We start from the raw sequence: 20,016 nt of genomic DNA, 5'->3' as shown, positions 1-20,016 counted from the left end.
TAGCACTCATCTCCTATGCTATAGAGCACAGTTGTTCAAAAATCAGAAAAGTAAGGGAGTTAAACACAAGTCATTAATTAACCTACATTATGCATACATCCCATCGTCAGCACCAGTCCAGGCACCACAAATATGATAGTACAATAGTATTATGTCATTGAGAGAATTCATTTACAGAATGTATCTCTAGACTTCTCTTGATACTATAGCAGTTGATGATTTTAGGAATACATCTGTTGGAGAACAGCGTTATTACCATATCCACAGTAATCCAGTCCTCTGTCTTTGAAAGGTCTGGCCTGCATGTTGTTTCATTACCCAGAAGGCTCCTTCATTACGCAGGAAGGTATTTCATCCTGCTGTGCTTTGGACTTGGGTTGTAGGCTTGGTAACCTCCATGTTGTGGAGCTTATGGGAAATGCATATTCCATGTCAGATAAGCAGCCACAAACACTGGCAAAAGTCTGAGAGTCAACACCAATAAAGCATCTACAAAGCTCCTAAATAGTTTCTATTTCCTTCCTCCAGTCATTTTACACAGGCATTAACTCTTTCCTACTCAATGACCATAAGCAAGAGCCAAGTTATCAAGGAAAATTTCAGGTATATTTTGAGTCCGTGTTTGTAATGGAAAGCAGGACACCTGTCCACCTGAAAAATATGGACTCTCCACTCTTCTAGATACTTTCTCGTTTCCTTCTCCAACTATATGTGCCATCTGCTTTATGTGTATTTAATACTTTTTCTACTCCAGTCCCTCCAGCATACAATTTTATTTTTGATTTTTGCATACTACCAGCTTAAATCTGGATCATCTTCCCTCTTCAACCCCATCTGGACAGAGCATATTTATGCTTGGAGATGAAGCATAGAGCTGGCATGTAAAAGCAACTCATCTTAGAAACTCGGTCTTCTCAGCTTTGGGGTGTGCAAGCCACGTCCCCTTCCCTTTGTAAGAAGCTAACCAATCCCAGAGTGGCTAACACAATGTACAGTCAGTTTATGAGACTCATTGGAACCAAGGATTTGGCACAGGAGCTCAAACTGAGGAATCCAGTAAAAACTTGGCCCTCAGCTAGTACTTTTCTGCTTGTCCTGGGCATCTCAAAGGAAGAATTGAACAATTGCAGCACGTAATTAATAATTCCATTGCTGTGTCCTGCCCCTTCCTCAAAAAGAACATCATCATTTCCTGGTATATCATGGCAAGAAAACATTAGGCTATTTATGCTTTGTGTAAGTGATGGAACTGGGGGAGAGAGAAGAATGAAATCACTCCCCAGATTTAATTGTTTTTTGGCTAGAGGAGCCCTTGAAGCAGTTTGCTTTGAAAAAGCTTGGCCAAAAAGAAGTAGTAAATGTGTAACTGACAGGGTTCATTAATGGCATACTAGAATCACTTCTTTTAGCTTTTTCCAAAAGAGAGAATGGATGGATGAATGGGTGGATGACTCAAGTTTGAAAAGGTTTGCAATCTCAAAATTTAAAACAGCAATCCCAGACAAATTCATATGTATGGTTTCCCATTGTAATGTGACAAATGAATGTTCATCCATGCTGTTGACTTCTACCTGTGCCAACAGCTGACTGCAGGGATAACAACTGAGTACTGTTCTTGATAGCAAAGCCAAGACAGTGAAGTCAACAATGTGGCAAAGGACGGAAAGAAAAAGCGTTTTACAAAGCCTCTACTGAAAGCTTGAAGTGACTATAAAGTAAAATCCTTTACTTAAGTTAAAAAGGCTTTATAAAGTGTCTGTCATGATCTTTGAGTAGTTCCTTAGGGAAAAAAAAAAAAGAAGGAAAAAAAAAAAAAGACTATATAGTCATCAAAATGCAATGTGAAATTGTTTGTATGGATACTGAAGGAAGGTATGCCAGAAAATTCATCTTCAAACAAATATTTACAATAGTCTTTTATTCCATTTGTGAGACTCCCTCAAAACAAAAAGCACAGCTATAACTAAAGCTAAGTGAACAAGTTCCAGTATTAGGTATCGGGGTGAGATGTGAACAGTGCTGGAAGAATTTCTCCCCATTCTTTCCTCAGTTCATTTGCGATGAGCTAGGCAAGCTTTGCACCACAGGACGTTAGTTCCACCAGTTCAAAGAATCTGAGGCTAGAAAACACTTTAGTAAGCATGGGAGTGGGCAGGGGGAACATGGCACTGACAGAGTCGCCCTTCAGCAAAACGTTGTTTTTCTTGTCAGCAATCGCTAGCTCCTCCAGTTTTGTATCAGTCCACAAGAGTGAACCATGAAGAAGAAGCAACAATAATTAATCTCTCTCATTCCCGTATTTTCTCCTGGATGATTTAATGTTTCTTCAAGCTCTGAAAGCATAAAGTGAAGTTCATTTTTTCTCTTCAAGCCTCTCTTTTCTATAGTCCTGTGCATCATCTCTTTAAGTATTCAACACATGCCCAAGTATTTATTGAACCTGTTTTTTTTTTGTTTTTTTTTTTTTTTCTTTTCTTTCTTTTTCAATGTAGGATTATGGGGTACTCCCTTTCAGCTAAAAAACACTTCATGTCCTACATCTTCTCTTGCCCCCATTTTCCCCATCTTGCCATGCTGTAATTTAACTCAGTGCAGATTCATCTACTCCTTATTTTTCCACTCAGTCCCAGTTATTTAAGTATTGACATCTTTCTGCTGCTGAATGTGGTACTTTTTCCTCTCTCTCAAAAAAGTAAAGACATGGACTCTGATTATACCATGTTCGTTTAATCTGATGTCTTCCTCAGTCTGTGATTTCTGTTGCCCTTTTCACTGCCATCATTTCTCCATTGTGTGCCTTGTTTTCTTCTGTATGTACATCTTTGTGACCATCCAAACACACATTTTCTTATTCCTACCACAAAAAATCTCTTACAAAAACCCAGTTTCTCTAAGTAAAAAGGACTTCCAAGCTTTTAAAAGATGATTGGGTCAAATTAACAGTATTAACACTCTCATTTATATTCAAAATCCTCATGTTCTTCTCTTGTTCTTTTGCCCTCTGAATGGGTTTTGCCTGGTTTGTCTTTGGCAAAATGCAAGCTTCATGAAATAAGGAAGTCAAACAGCTGCAATTTCAAGTTACCTAGCTTTGAACACCCAAATCAAGACTGAGGCACTTGGCACGGTCTGGAAATTAGTTCTGCTTAAAGAGTTTCAGGCTAAGTGTCAAACCTCAAAGCATGCCATGCCTCTTGTCAGTTTGGAAAATCTTGGCCTTTACGTCCCAGTCATTGCTAAAGGTACTGTTGAGAGTCATCGGCTAGTGCTGTTGCTATTAAATGCAGTGATTCAGAGTATACAAGTTGTCTTTTTTTTTTTTCCTTATTTTTTAAGAGATGGATTACAGTAATCGCTCGACCTATGAGAGAGCTGAAAAACTTCAGTTTCTCTCCACTATATTGCTGGAATTGTGCGTGCTGTTTGAGACAACACAGGACTCAGGCAGAGGGCAATACTGGCTTTGAAAATGCCTACCTGATTTGGTAAAAGAGGGATGAAAGGATACACAAAATACCCTCTTCTGGCAACTAGAAACCAGAGTAGAGGGGAACTTCATGCACAGCAATAATAACATCGTGCAACTGGGTGGCATGAGTCATGCTCAGAACACTTCCCTAGTGATGAAAGACTTACCAGCTTCATATAGTTCATTTTACATTAAAGTATAATATTGCAGAGAGACATGGTTAGTTTTGAGTATATAACCTAGTCATTTCCTTGAAAAAATCAGTAGCTACTCACAGACATTCAGTATGTTTTGTAACAATGGCAACTACCGTAGGCAATACAACTTTAAAAATAAATTTCATAAAAGAATTTTCAATGCATTTTTAAGGCCATAATTAGTCAAGGAAGCCACTCAAAAAGGGAGACTTAAATGCCCAGACACTTATGTGTTAGCCTCATGGTGTTCCAAAAAACAAAATCAGCTGCTCTCTGGCAGCGTGTAGGGAGAAGCAATCTCTGGGTTCAGAAACAGACGACTTCTCTCTAGGCTCAGAGGGGTTGCCCTCAGCTAGCTTGTCCAAATGCTGAACCAAGGCTACAGGGAGTACTGGCCGTTCTTGGGGAACCCCTGTCACAGCCCCCAGTTAGAGTGAGGGACAGCCCCAGCTGAAGATTTACAACCAGAATTTGCAATTTTTTTATTTTTTATTTTTTTGGAAATGGGAACCTAACACTTTTCTGCTTCCAAAACCTGACATGTCTGAGTCTTCTGAAACCACAGCTGAAGGATGAAGTGCTCTTTTTCACTAGAAGTTGCAGCAGTCACTCAAGTAGCAGGCCACAGGGCTTGCTGTGTCTGCGTATTATGGAGATTCCCTATTCAGTTGCTGCAGAACATTAACACTCTTTCATGTCCTCCTGTTATAGCGAGTCCCTCTTGCACAGAGCATGTTCAATATTCATGGGAGCAGGGGAAGAGCAAAGGAATGCCTTTATAGCCCAGTGCCTTCCAGTCCATGCTCCCAAAAGGATTTAAGGATGCTTTATGGAACTGACAGACAAAGTGATTGCATTTGCATAGCAAGATGTTTTTGGTGGATATTTTATATTTAAGGGTCATTATATACTTTCTGGAAAAAAGAAAAAAAAAAGCATTTCATATTGTAAAGCAGAATCTTCACTGAAAGTGCGGAAATCTAATTCATGAAATGAGTCAAATCTGTTTAGTCCAGGTTTGTAATAATAGGAAAGCACATTCAATATTTGGACTAAATTTCTCTAGTTTCTTGCTGTTTAAATCAAACAACTAAAGAAAAATAATGTGAATTTCATTATTTTCAGTGATGTTTTCAGACCACCATCTACTTGTCAGAGAAGTTCTGACTGTTACAAAGAATTTTTCATTCTTAGTGTAACAGATTTTCAGTATAAAGTAGTTTAGCCATCTGCACCCTCTCCCTATGCACACCCCTTTTCCTTTTCCCTGTTAATGAAAGTTAAGCAACAATTCTTTTTTCTTTTTTTTTTTTTGCTACACTTATAGGCACTGATTCTGTATTTCATTCTTGGCTGTGAACCAATACATCAATTCTCTGGCCAAAAAAAAAAAAAATTAAATTAAAATTAATTAAAAATGCCAAAACAAACGTAGCAGCGTGAACCAAAAGGCTCACAAGAAAAACACAAATTTCATTAATAGATCAGTTTATGAATAATCCCTGACATGGTGTTTAGTGATGCTGTTAGCTGTGTATCCTTCATGTAAGAAGTGGTCAAGATCCTGACTGGCCAGGGTCTCCGAGAGTCCCATGGTACTTTCTTTAAAATTAGGCTGATTACTGTGGTTTTATTGCAGTTCAAACAAGTACACTCTCCATGATTTTTACAGCTATGCTGAGATACCTTTGCTGCCAACTACTCTGGATATCCTTCTGCATTTCAAGAGCCCAGTTCTTGTTCCCCTTTGGGTTTGGGATGCAAATACAAGCTATGTTTATCACAGCCTTACAAGAAACTTGGAGCTTCCTCCATTTCTGCACCTGTGTTAAATGCCAACCAGCAAAAGGCACTTTAGAGTTTATTGTAAGTCTGACAACTGACAATATCCTAACATTTTTAGGAAAATTTCACAGTGAGAAACAGCAATGAGGCAGGTAGCCAAGAGTACATATGGTAACATTGGCATAAACATATGGAGATTACATTTGAAACAGGGGGGGAGGAGGTCATATTTATTTACCAGAACAAACACCTCCCTGAATTTTAGGGGCAAAGCATTTTCTGAATGAAGGATGACAGTTGCATGTGTGTGCCATAAAAGGTTTTGTGGAGTAGAAACAAATTGTGGTCTATTAGGAGAAACAGATTGAGCATGGCGCACCTCAAAAAAACCAACAATCTGTTACAACTATTGGCGCTGCTGAGTAAAGCATCTTTACTCCGTGAGGCTGTATGCTATGTGCCGCTTTACTTTTTGCCTGCTCATACAAGGAGCGTGTACTTTTGTGCCAGGACTCACAGAGCCTTATAGCTCAAACTTGATGGCTTGAACAAAGCACTGTCAGAAGACCGAAGAGCCAGCCAGCCTCAGAAAGGCCGAGTGGCCCCTGCCTCCTATTCAGGGCGTGAATGAAGCAGGCTGTAGGCTAGGACTCACACTGCAAGCACTTCAGTAGCTCAACCTTGTCAGCTTCATTGTCACTACTAAGCTTCCATGCACGATGAAGGAAATTACCAACATTTAGACACAAACCCTTACTTCTTGTTGCCATCAAACTAAAGCACTCACACACACAAAACAAACAAACACCACAACCTTTATAAAATATATGGGCTTCAATTCTTCCTGTAAGGTACAATACCTGAAGCAGAATATCTTCACTGTGAATTGGGGTATGAAAATGACCTTAACGTCTGCCCACTGCTTGTGTTCAGGTTTATCAGAATTTCCAGTGCAGATACTTGCTTCTGCAGGACTGTGAGTTGAACAGAATTAAAAATCAGTGGTAGTTTTGCATCCCACAAGTGCTGAAGGAATACATTACAGATAGCATCTCTATGCTGTATCAGTCACTTCCTATAGCAAAGAGGAAAAATGTGTCACTTATGAGATATGTCACTGCAGGATTGCTCCCTAGGGAACATGCCTCATGCTTTGGCCAGTCAAGTTTTATACTCTCTAAATGATAGGGGCTTCCATCATCTCCCTTAAATTACTTCTGCATTCATGCTGAAAATGATCTCGGGGAGTGTTCTTACTGCTACTTGGTCTAGTTTTTCCCTGCTACATGCCCTGTACTACCAATATCACTCTACCGCTGGGCAGCCCCACTTTGGTAGCACCAGGATTTTTGCCTGGACTTTGAGGTTATCTGGGGATTGTGTCTAGCGAATAGTTGTCATCCAGAGAGGTGTCTTCTGAGGACTCTGATGCTTTGCCTACAGAAATTAAAAGCAAAAGCCTATTAAAAAGCTTTGGCTAAAACCAAGCCTGCTGCTATCCTAGTTGTCACAGGGATCGTGTCCAAAAGCACAGCGAGATCCCACTCGCAGCTATCTCAGTACTGTGCTGGCATCCACACTAAAAAACAGCCCTGGCCTGGGGCTGTGGTTACCCGAGGGCCAGACCCGAGTGGATGGAGGACACGATGAAGTGCTGTGAAGGGAGGAGGACACGAAGTGTGTGCGCTGAGGGGGCTGCTGCTGACAAAGGAAGGCAGAAACGTTTCATTTTTCTGCCTGTGCTGGACGCCTGGCAGCCCTCTGTGCGGAGTTAGCAACACTCTGCCTTAACCTCCCTGTCTTTCAGGAAGCTAAGAAAGAGGGAAAACCAAAAATATATGTAAAAAAAAACGGTTTCTCAGAAAGACTCAGCGCTACGTGTACCGCCCCAGCGCGGGCTCCGGGCTTTCCCTACCCGCCCTCCAAATCACTGCGGGCTCCAGAGGGGGCGTGGGGGGCCGGGGCAGCCCCATCCCCCCCGTCGGCAGCCCCAGGGCCCCCGGGAGCCGCCCCTCGCCCCGCTTTGTGCCGCCAGGAGCCCCCCGCCCCGTCCCCCCCTCGGGCCGGGCCGTCCCCTCCCCGCGGGCCGGGCGCGGCCATTGGTGGCGGGCGGCTCGGGGCGGGCCCGGCGCCGCCTCAAAAGATGGGGCCCGGCCGGGGGCCGCCGCCCTTCTCCTCAGAGCCTCGCCGCGCCTCAGCTCCCCGCCGGATTACAAAGCCCGCTTCGTCTCCTTCTCCTCCTTCTCCGCCGCCACCATGAGCATGAGCAGCAAGAACTCCTCGTACCGCCGCATGTTCGGCGGGGGCAGCCGGCCCAGCACGTCGAGCCGCTACGTGGTGAGCAGCAGCAGCCGCTACTCGCTGGGCAGCTCGCTGCGCCCCAGCTCCGCACGCTTCGTCTCCGCCTCGCCCGGCGGCATCTACGCCACCAAGGCCACCTCGGTGCGGCTGCGGAGCAGCATGCCCCCCATGCGGCTCCACGACGCCGTGGACTTCACGCTGGCCGACGCCATCAACTCGGAGTTCAAGGCGAACCGCACCAACGAGAAGGTGGAGCTGCAGGAGCTCAACGACCGCTTCGCCAACTACATCGACAAGGTGCGCTTCCTGGAGCAGCAGAACAAGATCCTGCTGGCCGAGCTGGAGCAGCTCAAGGGCAAGGGCACGTCCCGCCTGGGCGACCTGTACGAGGAGGAGATGCGGGAGCTGCGCCGGCAGGTGGACCAGCTCACCAACGACAAGGCGAGGGTGGAGGTGGAGCGGGACAACCTGGCCGACGACATCACGAGGCTGAGGGAGAAGTGAGTCCAGTTTTGGGGTGGGTGGGTGTGGGTGCGTGTGGGGAGGGCTGGGCAGGGTGCGCCGTGCCGGGCGGCCCCCTCACCGCTGTCTCGCCGCTTGCAGGTTGCAGGAGGAGATGCTGCAGCGGGAGGAGGCGGAGAACACCCTGCAGTCCTTCAGGCAGGTGGGTGCGGGCCCTGTGGGGTGGGTTGGGGGAGGCCGGGGGGCTGCGGCCCCACACAAAGGAGCCGGCGCCGATCTGAGGCGGAGCCGCCCCGCTGGACCCCAGGAGGGAGGGAGGGGGGGGGCTTTGTGTGGCCCGGCCCGGGTTACAAAAGCGCTGCGGAATCGCTTGGCGAGCCGATAAAAGAGAAAGGGAGCAGCCATCTGCTCGCTCGGCTGAAGGGTATTAATGGTTTCTATGGGATTCACCCAGGAATGCAGATCGGGGCTTTACAGGCCGGGATAATAGCCCGCTTTGTGTCGGGGGGAGGGCGCGGGGGGCTGCATTCCTACCGGGTGTGTAATGTTTTGGGGGAAAAGTGTCCGACGGGTGTGGGGCTGAGGTTTTGTACGAAGTACAAAATCACCTTTTGGTGAACGGCATCGCTCGGTGCCCTCCCAGAAAACTGCTTCAAATTTAGCCTCTTGTATCGGTGGCGCCTGGGGTAAGTTCACAGCAGTCAAGTCTGTATTCGTGTGATGCCTGTTAGGAATGTGGTGTTCCATCCCATGTAAACCAAGGTGTTAATGTAAGAAACAAGCTGCACTGGAGTTCAGTCTCTGTAAGGAAGCTATGATGTTGGCTGGATAATCTAAAACCCAAGCGGTGGCCAGAACCAGCTGTGTCGTGTTAAAAAGTTCTGAACTCAGGCTTTGATTTGCACAAAAACAGCTTTTGGCTTGGGTTAAGCCTTGTTTGGACTGGGAGATATTTAGGAATGTGCCTTCTCAAAACAAGGTATCTTTCCTAAAACTGCTGCATTGCTAGCACTCCTCCTAGCTGGAACTGACTGCCCAGTATCTCCAGCGCTGACTGACTTAGTCTCAGAGCTCTTTGTAGGCACTGGTAGTTACCAACATTCAGGAAGTCACCATCTGATTCTCAGTATTTCTCTGCCCAAAGCTGCTGACTACAGTGTAACTGTGGTCTGAGGGTAGGTGTCTCAATAAGGTAGTGTGGAAATTGAGACACCTACTCTCATTTGGCCTGGGAAGTCAGTGCCTGCCACCATTCTGGGCTCTGAAGTTTGAAACAATTCATTCAAGACACTGTCTTCACCACAGTTGCTCAATTACTAGTGCTAAGTCGATTTAAAGTAGTGTGAAGTTCAATGCAAAACCATTTATCTTTTTTGTTCTAGAGAATCTAATCTATTCAGATTCATTCAGTCAAAAGTTCCTTTGACTTAAGGCTAACTTAATCTTGCATAAATATTTGGTGCACTTCAAGGCATGTCTACCTCTGTCTCAAACCGATTACACTTTGTGAAGGCTCCAGGCTTTTAAGCAAGCTTGGCTTTGTGCATATCCCATGTTCATTATCCACTGCTCTGCGCTGCAGTGAGGGCTCATTCAGAAGCTCAGCCTCCAGCTGGTCTGTGGCAGCAGTGCAGCTTGAACTGTACCCGTTTAACTTTTAAGGTGTAGCTTATGTGTAAGACCTACAGATCAGTCTGTTGAAGCACGAATCCAGTCATGATACAAATAGTCCATGCTAATGAGTATGACTTGAACCAGAATAATACTGAACTTTTACTTACCACAGAACAGTAGGTTTAACATGAAGATTTTAAAGACCAAGTATGTTTCAGTATAAGTGGTTCTGACATGTGAAATGCAGTTCATACAATGCTGGAGCTGAAACACCCTCTTGTGCTTTCCATTGTGGAAAAAAGTGATTATTAAACCATTATGTTCTGGCACTGGAAGGGTGTGTATGCTTAGATTTGGAATGCTTCAGGAGATCCTTCGCTGTTCTGATGTATCTTCAAATTTACCTTACTGGAGCAATTGTACACGTCAGTATTTTAAAAGAAAGTGAACAACTATTTGAATTTTAAATTGCATGTCCAAAAGCTGCCTACTGTAGACTATTTAACTGAGAGGTGCTGAATTAAAATTCTAGTTTTCTGAAGAAAAGACATGTGAATTTTCACATATGCTGTGGGGTGTTCTACGTAAAATAAACATGGAGGTTCAGTGACTTCTTCTCAGAACAAAAGAGGAATTGTAATTAGTGAGAATTACTGCATTAGTGAGAAAGTTACTGCAGCTTTGTCAACTACTCCAGCAGCAAGGAAAAGAACCTGACCCTATGGCAGGACTATAATGGGTCAGCTTCTGGCTGATGAGAGCTTTTTCTGAAAACAGCAAGCATATTCAACCCTCCTATGAGGCTGACATTAAAGAATCTCTTAGGATAAAATCAATGCACAGTTCAATTACTTGTATGCATGACTTAAACCCTGCTTGCTCGGGCTATAAATAGCTTATTCATTTATATGACTCTCTATCCATCTAGGAAATAGGAAATGCAGAAGTGCATCCAACTGAATGAAAATGAATGTAGTAAAACACATCGCATATTGAATGAGCCTTCAACTTAAGATGCTTTCAATTACAAGTTGCTGAAAGTTCTGTAGTTTTTCAGGTCTATGAAAAAGTCAGTCTACAGTATTCAGTTTTTTTTTTTTTTAAGATCTTCTGGGAAGTCTTTAAAAAGTCTGCCTAATCATGTAAACATTAGGTCATAGTCATGTAGCTTCATTCCAGAAGGATCTTCAAGTTTTTTGGGGAAGAGAACAAATGATTTAAGGATTTTTTTCCTTTTGACTGGAAACCAGAGCCAAGATGAGCTGTGGGTGTACAGCTGGAGTTGGTAGGGAAGTTGCTTCATAACACATCACGGGGCGTTCTGCTGGGAAGGCACACTAGAGAACTCTTCTGGTGCAAGAACTTAATCCCTGAATGGCAATAATGCAAGGAATGGCTTTCTAGTAGCCTAAAGAAAACAGTTCCATTTTCAAAGGTGCCATACCAGCGAGCACTGCTGATTAAGAATGCTTATGCTCTGCATAAATCCAGAAAGGCTTTGAAGCAGGCTGTGAAAACCTGGGACTTAGGCTAATACCGTAGGAGCACAAGCATGCAGCCAGTATGAAAGGATCGGTCTTCCCCCTCTATAAATGAATTGTTTTACTTCCATGTTTAAAATGTAAGAAGCTACCAATCAATGGTTAGGCTTCAGTTATGTTTTGAACGAATTCAAGCTGCTCCCACGTAACATTTATGACATATCTTCTGTTGTGCCTTAAATGAATTTTTGCCGTTGATTAAGACTATCTCCGTCCAGCAAAAGGTGGAGTCTTTGCCAGCTAACTTGAGGGTGTAGGCAACAATGACTAACTCAATTTGTGTTTTGTCCTCATACCTTCTTTTTCTCAGGGGAGATCTGGTGAACTACTTGTGGTAGTGCTGGCCTGCAGTTCCTACATATTTTTCTAGCTTTAGCAGTGTTTTCAAGCTGTAGTCTGTGGACCCAAGGGGCTCTACAGTTGGCCATTGAGGAGTCCATAGGAGATAAACAAGAAGTTAAGCTCCCTGCTTGCCATTTGGGCACATGGGTTATATTTTTAAGCCCCATTGGGAAGGTGGAAGTCTTAAAAATTGAAAGACTAACTTGTTTTCAGTGGTGTCAAGCTAAAAGAGCTTAGCACTTGTGACCTATGTGCTATATCTTTGATCAGGGTTTACATCCAACATGATGTGTGTGCTCTTGGTTGTGCTTAGCAATACCATAGCAAAGATGATGTCTTCATATACTGCGTAGCTACCAAAGTTGTGACAAAGGTGCATATAATTGTCTCTGAGGCTGGGGTAGGAGCTGGCAAAAAGGTGGGGGTTTTTCACTCGTCTTGATTGTATGTTGTCTTGCCAAGGAACTTGGATGTAGGAAGAGTCTGTGTGCTACTGAACTTGCCATAGAAGATTCCATGACAGAACAGTTCTGTAAGATTGCTAATTGGTCTTCTCTCTCTCATCAGGATGTTGACAATGCCTCTCTGGCACGCCTTGATCTTGAGCGCAAAGTTGAGTCCCTGCAAGAAGAGATTGTCTTCTTGAAGAAGCTTCATGATGAGGTAAGCTGAACAATGAGGTCTGTGATTGTGTGCTGTTGGTCAAGTGGACGAGCAAACTCTTTGCTGGTTCTGGCCCAGGGTCCTATCCTGTATATGTTGTGTATATTGTTAGATATTAACCGAGTGTCCATTTCTCTCTAAGGAAATCCGAGAACTGCAGGCCCAACTCCAGGAACAGCACATCCAGATCGATATGGATGTTTCCAAGCCTGATCTTACTGCTGCCCTGCGTGATGTTCGCCAACAGTACGAAAGCGTTGCTGCTAAGAATCTTCAGGAAGCTGAAGAGTGGTACAAGTCCAAAGTAAGTAAAATCTGTTGCTGGATTGTTCAGATCCAGCAGGCACTCAAATTGACTTCAGCTAACAGCTTTGCTGTTGGTTTTGGACACTAGTACAGCTATGGAACAGGGTAGTCTTTAAACTCCTGGTCTGTGAAGAGCTGGAAAAATCAATGTTTGCTGTAAACACAGCATTAAACTAAAGGGCTTATATTTCTATTCTGGTAGCTGGAGGCAGCTGGTGATGATATACTGGAGAAAGAAATAATGAAGGGGTGAAAAGATGGGAGACATAATAATCCTATAGATATAGGAAGACATCTTATGTGTAATGTTGAAGTGTTTCAGGTGTTAGGACTTGAAATAGCTTCAGCTGCCTCCAAATTCTGTGTCCAAAAATAGTCTGTTAAACCATTTTGGTTAAAGTGTTTTGCTAACCAAACTGGGGATTTCCACAGTTTGCAGATCTCTCTGAAGCTGCTAACAGGAACAATGATGCCCTGCGTCAGGCCAAACAAGAAGCTAATGAATACCGCAGACAGATTCAGTCTCTCACCTGCGAAGTTGATGCCCTTAAAGGAAGCGTAAGTAGAAGACAGCGATTGTCGGGATGTTCTTTCCACTACAGTTTTAAGCACTGTGCTGTAGCTCAATGGATAGCTGTGACTGCAGCTGATCTCCCATGCAAAACAGCAGCACACCAGTACTTCTTGAAAAAGATGCTTTGGGTTCCATTTGCCTGCATGTGCTACAGTGCACTAGTCAGATTGATACACTGAACTAGTCTGTCTTTGGGTATAAACAATACAAAAGCAGTTCATACTCTTGCCATAATATTCACTGTTCGTATAATACTTCCTGAGAGTGTTTATCACTTGTCTGTCAGGTACAGCTGAAGCTATACAAAAAGCCTGAGGCAGTAGTAGGGAAGAGGTGCAGATCTTGCTGTTGCTGGAAGCTGATTGCCTGAAAGGCTGGCTTGAAATGAATCTAACTACATCTGTAAATCCCCTCACTGAGTACTTTGTGTGCTGACTTGTAGTGCAAGTGTTAGACTTACTGTAAGGGTTTGCTTTGCTGCCTGGTAGAATAAAAGTGGCACACCTCTTATCAAGCAGTAGAATAACACCCTGACTTTTCAAGGGGAGGATAAGTAGACACATTTAGGATGTGCCTGGGCATTTTCAGAAAGGACACTAATGTAATTCAACTGTCCTGTTCTTCCTTGAAATCTCACAGGCCTTGAGGGTGGGGAGGAGGAGTGGATGAACTGCAGCAGTGCCTTATCTTGTTACTCTCTTCCAGAATGAATCCCTGGAGCGCCAGATGCGTGAAATGGAGGAGAATTTTGCTCTTGAAGCTGCTAACTACCAAGACACTATTGGCCGTCTGCAGGATGAGATTCAGAACATGAAGGAAGAAATGGCTCGCCATCTTCGTGAGTACCAGGACCTGCTGAATGTAAAGATGGCTCTTGATATTGAGATTGCCACCTACAGAAAACTGCTGGAGGGAGAAGAGAGCAGGTAAAAATCCCATGCAGACACTTCTCTAAACAGTAATTGATAGAAAATAGTCTGTACCAGTGTCTGACTTGATTCTTTTTATTTCTTCAGGATTAACATGCCTATTCCAACCTTTGCTTCTTTGAACCTGAGAGGTAAGCTGCTTCACTTTTTTCATTGTTGAGAGCCTTTTCTTTAGCACAAGTCTTAAATAGTTCATTGAACTCTAGTTTTGAACTGGTATAAATGCAGCTGTGTATGAATATTATTCTTACATATAGCTACAATGTTTGCACTTAACCTTGGATGGGAGGAGGTACTTTGTTCCTGGATGTAGGCATTATAAATACCAGTACCTAACAAGTGATTGCTTTAGATTTCTGCTGAGATTCTTTAGGAAGAATAAGATGAGAATAAGGAAGATGAGTTTTTTTTTTTTTTTTCATTCAAAGAGCAGAAGACTTCCCACTATACTAGATTGGGATTCTGAAAGTGCATCCTAAACTGTTATTCCTCATTTCTTCAGCTAGATTATTAATAATATATTTTTCTTCTGCAGAAACCAACATTGAGTCTCAGCCAATGGTTGACACTCACTCAAAGAGGACACTTCTAATTAAGACTGTGGAAACTAGAGATGGACAGGTTGGTAGTAACTTTTGGCCTTATTCCTGGGTTTATTCCTAGCACAGCTGGCTACTTCATACAGTGCTCTAACTTGGGCTGCTGGTCAGTGCAGTGTGTATGTGATAGTAAGTATTGAGGAGGGCAGCATCTGGGGCAGTCCAAGCTGCATGGTTTTACATGCAGATATAGCAAATGGATTTTCAAGGAACAGATCACAAAATTCATCTGAGATTAAAAACTTGAGTAGCTGCCAGTTTCCTGTTTAGAGAGGATTTTAAGTTCAGATGAATTAGCAGTTCTCAGAAGAGACTTCTACCACCACCAGGGAAGAAGTGGCACTAAACCACAGATACTAACTAGAGGCAAAGCACTGTTTTCAGCCAAGTCAAAGTTTAAATGATTTCTTCACCCCACTAACCAACTAGACTTTCTCATTTATAAGTGATGGTTGATATCTGTTCACTTCTGTGCTACTAGTTTCAATTCTAACTCTTCAGCTGTCTTGATACTTAAATTCAACACAAGTATTTCTCCTTTTCAACAGGTTATTAATGAAACTTCCCAGCACCATGATGACTTGGAGTAAAGCTGAAGTGAAGATGCAAACTTAATGCAGGAGAAATTCTTACCAGCAAGGTTTAAAAAAGTCCATGTCTTAAAGGAAGAAACAGCTTTCAAGTGCCTTTCTGCAGTTTTTCCATGAGCGCAAGATTATTATGCTAGGAAATAGGTCTTAGATCTTGCAAACTGACTCTCCCTGAAGGATTAGAGTTTACAATGGAGTCTAGTTTACAAATAGCAATATCTTGTGCTGCAATACTGTTTTTAAGTATCTGAATTCAATAAAACTGCTTTTTCCAGCACAGTATGAGCAACCTGTCGCTACTTCAATAAATCTTTGGAAAATGGCTCTTGATGTGTTCTAATTTAACTTCATGACTTTCTGCAAAGCCATAACTTAATGCTGGATTTACTATACGGTTGACGGCTCCAGTACTGGTTGTGTGAAATGTTGTTTTTTCAGATTAACTAGATAAACTGTCTTCCCATTTACTGCTTAGGTTTTGGAACCAACTAAAATGGACTATAACTGGCAGATGCATAATGTATTATGATATTTCTTATCAGTTGAATAAAATGATACTTCAAGCTAATAAAAAAAATCTTGCTTTCATATACTATTTACCTAGTTAACAGGAGCTAAGAATGTTCAAAGCACTTCTAACTAGTTCTAAAGGGTCTAGTTCTAATAACTGTGAAATGTTGTTCATGCGTGTCCTTATCTGAGACAGCACCTTTGCAAAGCTAACAGCTGACTTGATGCAGTGACTTCATTTTCCAGGAAAGATTAGTTCCCAAAGGCTTGGTCAGTCTTACAGAAGCTCAAATGAAGCCTTCAGCTGGAGTGGTGGCTTGCAGTGGTATTTTAGGGGAAACCATAGGAAAAACTTTCCCAGCTGTCACTTGATGCCTGCCCTTTTTGAAAGAGCCATAATGCTCCATGTTTTCTGCTGAGTATCAGCCACAAGGCAGCAGAAGGGGGAAGAGAAAACTCATGTGGCCTGCTATAGCCCTTTTAGAGGGACAAGTAAGAGGCTAAAGTGAACTTTTATTTGAGAAAATTTATTTTTTTGTGTAGTGAGACACTTTTCAAACTAAAACAATGAGAATAGAACAGGCTACAGAAGTAACTGATCTGTTCTGCATTTCTCTCCCTGTAAAGCTTGCTGTTTATAAACTTCCAGTCAGATCTAATTTTCATGGGGTGAGTAAATGACAATTGGAGTTGATCACTAAGTATGAATAGCATTAGTTGCTAGTTCAGGATACTGGTGGTAGTTTGGGTACTTGTGAAAATGCCTGTGCAATGTGAACTGATCTGCAGTATAATCAATCCCCCTGCACACACACACAAGCTTTTTTTTTTTTTTTCCCCCAAAAATATATTGACCAAACAAATACAAATAGTGGCTGGTGTGAGGGGGCAGTAGGAGCCCAGTTTCTTCATGCTGTTGTCTGCAGCACTCATTTAGATGTGCTGGGGAATGCTGAAATGCTGTGTGTCCTGGGGATGGAGGTGTCCTGCAATCTGAGGGTAGGTGCCTGGATATGACTGGAGTTTATAACTGCGCTGCCCAGGGACAAGTGCTGAAGCTGATCTTCACAGCAGGAAAATGCCTAATTTTTAAAGAGGGGTGTGGTGGTGCTGTCCCTACCCTCCTTTTCTCTAGTACAAGTTCAAGAGGACTTCTGTCTCCCAGAAGATGATGGCAGGCTAAGCAGTTTTCCCTGTTCTGCTGCACTTGTGCTGATGCTCAGCAAAAAAAGTACAAAATCCAGTAGCCTGGGGTATGTGGCTGACTGCTTCGGTGCCTCAGGTGCTCACCAGACAGAAAAGTCCTGCAGCTGGTCCTGTGTTCGTTCCATGCAAAAGGGTCAGAGGTGACTCTCAGGAGAATGCCTGGAGCCGTGCCTCAGCCCCTGCTTGCTGTGAGCACAACAGCGTGGTGAACGGTATATTCTCATTAAAAAGTGAGTGAACCCAGCCTCCTTATGCCACGGAGGTTACAGACATGTGTTTTTTTTTGCTACATACAAGCATCCAGAACAATAAAAAAGCACAAATGAGCTCTCATGTGAGATGCTTTCTGTGACAGTAGCAGCGCTGAGGATGTGCAATAGCTGATGTTGAACACTTACTAGACACTGGTGCCTACAACCTTTAAGGAGAAGAGTGCAGCACGGTGCTTATCTGCTGCCTCTGACAGTTTGGGGTACTGAAAAGTCCCCACTTCTGCTCCAGCACTGAGGGAGCACTGGACAGTGGCATCCAGCGGTGTGTGGGCAGGAAGAGCTGGCACGGGGGGACAGTGGGGGCTACTGGTGGCACTGGGCAGGGACCTGCAACACAGAACGGGTTCTGAAATGCTCTCTTATTGCTGGAGGTTACCTGCGTTGTGGTGGTCTCTCAGATGTTGCTTCTCCCCCTGCCGCCAGCTACCCAGCTGATTGCTGTCTGTTGCCTTTGATTTCCTCAGCACCTGGATAAAAGAAGTGACTGTATTGAGCCCTGACAGGGAAGCAAAGGAGTTATTCCTTGCTCTTTTGTGCACAGGGTTACGCATAGCACAGAGAAATATGTGGTAGAGCTTTCAATCCTGGGAATAAATAGAAAAAAATAAATAAAAATAAAACCTAGTTGCCTAGGGGATAGGAAGACTGCGGGAAACTATTTCAAAGCCTGTACTGTGTGCAAGTGCGAGGGCATTCTCACGGCAGAAAGGAGCGCTGCTGATGCCTGTGTAAACTTCTGGCTGATCTGGGCACGCCAGGCTTGTGCTCGCATATAAGCGCCTTAGTGCTGAGCCAGCAGCTAACCTCAGACCTGTATTTCACATCCTAATAACCTCAGCTGACAGCAGTACGGGCTGGCTCGCCACCACTGGCGGCTGTGCACTTGTCCTACCCTCTAACAGGCATCATGAAGCGGCTCCTGTGAGCTGAGCAGCAGCACCGAAGGGCTGATTTTCCTCCCTCGCTGAGAGGCTGTTGCAAGTGAAAGTCCCTGGGTCACTGTATGATAAGTAACAGAAGTTACTGCTAAAGCCAACATCATTTTGGGGGGTAAATGTTGATTTCTAACAAGACTTTCTGACAGTGTCCTTTCCAGTCAACCCCGGCAGAACCGATTTTGTCTGTCGCTTTTACTGCGTTGTGAAACCTTGCACGGTGCCTGCCTCCAAATGTGTGAGCTGTACTCGGAGTAAATAATAGTAATCCTCCAGAAAATCTTGATAATCTTGAGTCCTTGTATTTAGTTTATTTTGCTTCATGTGGCCAGAAGGAACAGAGATCTTCCAAAAGCCATCTATTGGAGCCTGCTGAACCTTGCCTGGTGTGAAAGCTCCCCAATGGGGGTCTCCACACCAGGCAGGATGCCCAATTCTGCCTGTGATTTGGGTACTTGTAGGGCTCATGCTCAAAACCCTATTTGCAGTTGTAAAATTCCACATGTAAAACGCACCTGGTGTGGGTTATGGGACACTTTGGGACAGGTATGTTCTCCCATGAGAGAATTAAAACATATCCCTTAGCCTCAGTTGCCCTTAGGCACCTGTGGAGCACCAAGAAAGCTGATGTCCCTGCCATAGGGGGGTTGGTGGCTGTCACCCAGGACCTGTGCCATGTGGAGATCACATCCTGCTGGGACACACCTGGCATGGGGAGGCTCCTGCTCCTGGCCAGGGCTTGCAGAGCCTGGTTTGCTTATGCCAGTGGGTAGAAAGGGAGGTGCCCTGGGGGTGTGAATGCTCACATTTAGAGAAGATGAGTGACTGAGTGTCTGGATAGAGAATCTCACTGATGACAGGTAAATATCAGAAATTTTAATTGCAAATCCTTTTACTAGGGAAAGGAATGAAAGCCTGGGTATTACTGAAATTTTTGAAGTCATTTGCATATAATGAACCGCTTTAGCAGACATTTGCTTGAGTGCAGTCATGCATGCAGAACTAGGAAGTGCCAAAAATAAAATTACATTTTCAATCTTCATTTGGTCTCTTTGTGCTCATGCAGAGCGCTACAGATTTCAGCTGCAAATTCATGGACCTTGTCCCATTCACTGAGCATACCAGACAGAAGTGAGCGCTCACAACAGCCCTGTGAGGTGGGTTACAGTCTCCCCATTTCACGCATGGGACTGTGAGGAAGAGCCGTGAAGCTCAGGAGTGTAAGCTAAGCCCAGGGATCTGGTGTGAGGGGGTCAGTACTGTATACTTTGAAAACACTTACTGGTTTCAGGTCCGGGTACGTTCACAGTCTGGATCTCAGCTCAAGTTCACAAACTGAAGATTCAGGGGATACCAGTGAAAAGCATGGTTCAGGTGAAATTGCCTGCCTCCAACAGTAAAGTTGTAGCATAAGGGGGAACAAAATCCAGTTCTACAGCATGGTATAGAGCTCCCTTACCCGTGGGGCCCTTCTCTCTTTATAGCACATCTCATTGCTCATCCACATTTCTCTTCAGTGGCAATAAGGGAAGCGATGCTCTAGAGAGCTGTCCCCTCACAACCCAGCCCAAGGCCACACCTTGGGCCTTGGCTACTCTGTGAGGAGCCCACAGGTGAAAATTGCTTTTGGGCTTCGGTCCACAGCAACCAAACTCACTGCTTCACAAAAAGGCAAGTCATAGCAGCCAAATCTCTGCACAATGGTGCGTTAATACTTTCCA

At 44.0% G+C, this 20,016-nt stretch overlaps 1 protein-coding gene across 1 annotated transcript; it reads left to right on the top strand.

Annotated features, from left to right (window-relative positions):
• The first annotated feature begins 7,607 nt into the window (after nucleotides 1-7,607).
• VIM (vimentin) lies at nucleotides 7,608-15,696 on the top strand. The gene is made up of 9 exons (XM_068673829.1): nucleotides 7,608-8,252; nucleotides 8,356-8,416; nucleotides 12,279-12,374; nucleotides 12,517-12,678; nucleotides 13,113-13,238; nucleotides 13,960-14,180; nucleotides 14,271-14,314; nucleotides 14,719-14,804; nucleotides 15,331-15,696. Exons 1-9 carry the CDS (start codon nucleotides 7,708-7,710, stop codon nucleotides 15,370-15,372), a joined length of 1,383 nt encoding a protein of 460 aa, XP_068529930.1. The 5' UTR covers nucleotides 7,608-7,707; the 3' UTR covers nucleotides 15,373-15,696.
• The last annotated feature ends 4,320 nt before the right edge of the window (nucleotides 15,697-20,016 follow it).

This window comes from Anas acuta, chromosome 2 (assembly GCF_963932015.1).
Source record: "Anas acuta chromosome 2, bAnaAcu1.1, whole genome shotgun sequence".
Lineage (NCBI taxonomy): Eukaryota > Metazoa > Chordata > Aves > Anseriformes > Anatidae > Anas > Anas acuta.
The sequence above is the reverse complement of the archived record's forward strand: the minus strand, read 5'-3'. Positions and strand labels throughout refer to the sequence as shown.

Coding starts and splice junctions, on each gene's coding strand:
- VIM (XM_068673829.1), top strand. CDS start 7,708: ATGAGCATGAGCAGCAAGAACTCCTCGTACCGCCGCATGTTCGGCGGG. Junction 14,181..14,270: donor CTGGAGGGAGAAGAGAGCAG/GTAAAAATCCCA, acceptor TTATTTCTTCAG/GATTAACATGCCTATTCCAA. Junction 14,805..15,330: donor TGGAAACTAGAGATGGACAG/GTTGGTAGTAAC, acceptor CCTTTTCAACAG/GTTATTAATGAAACTTCCCA.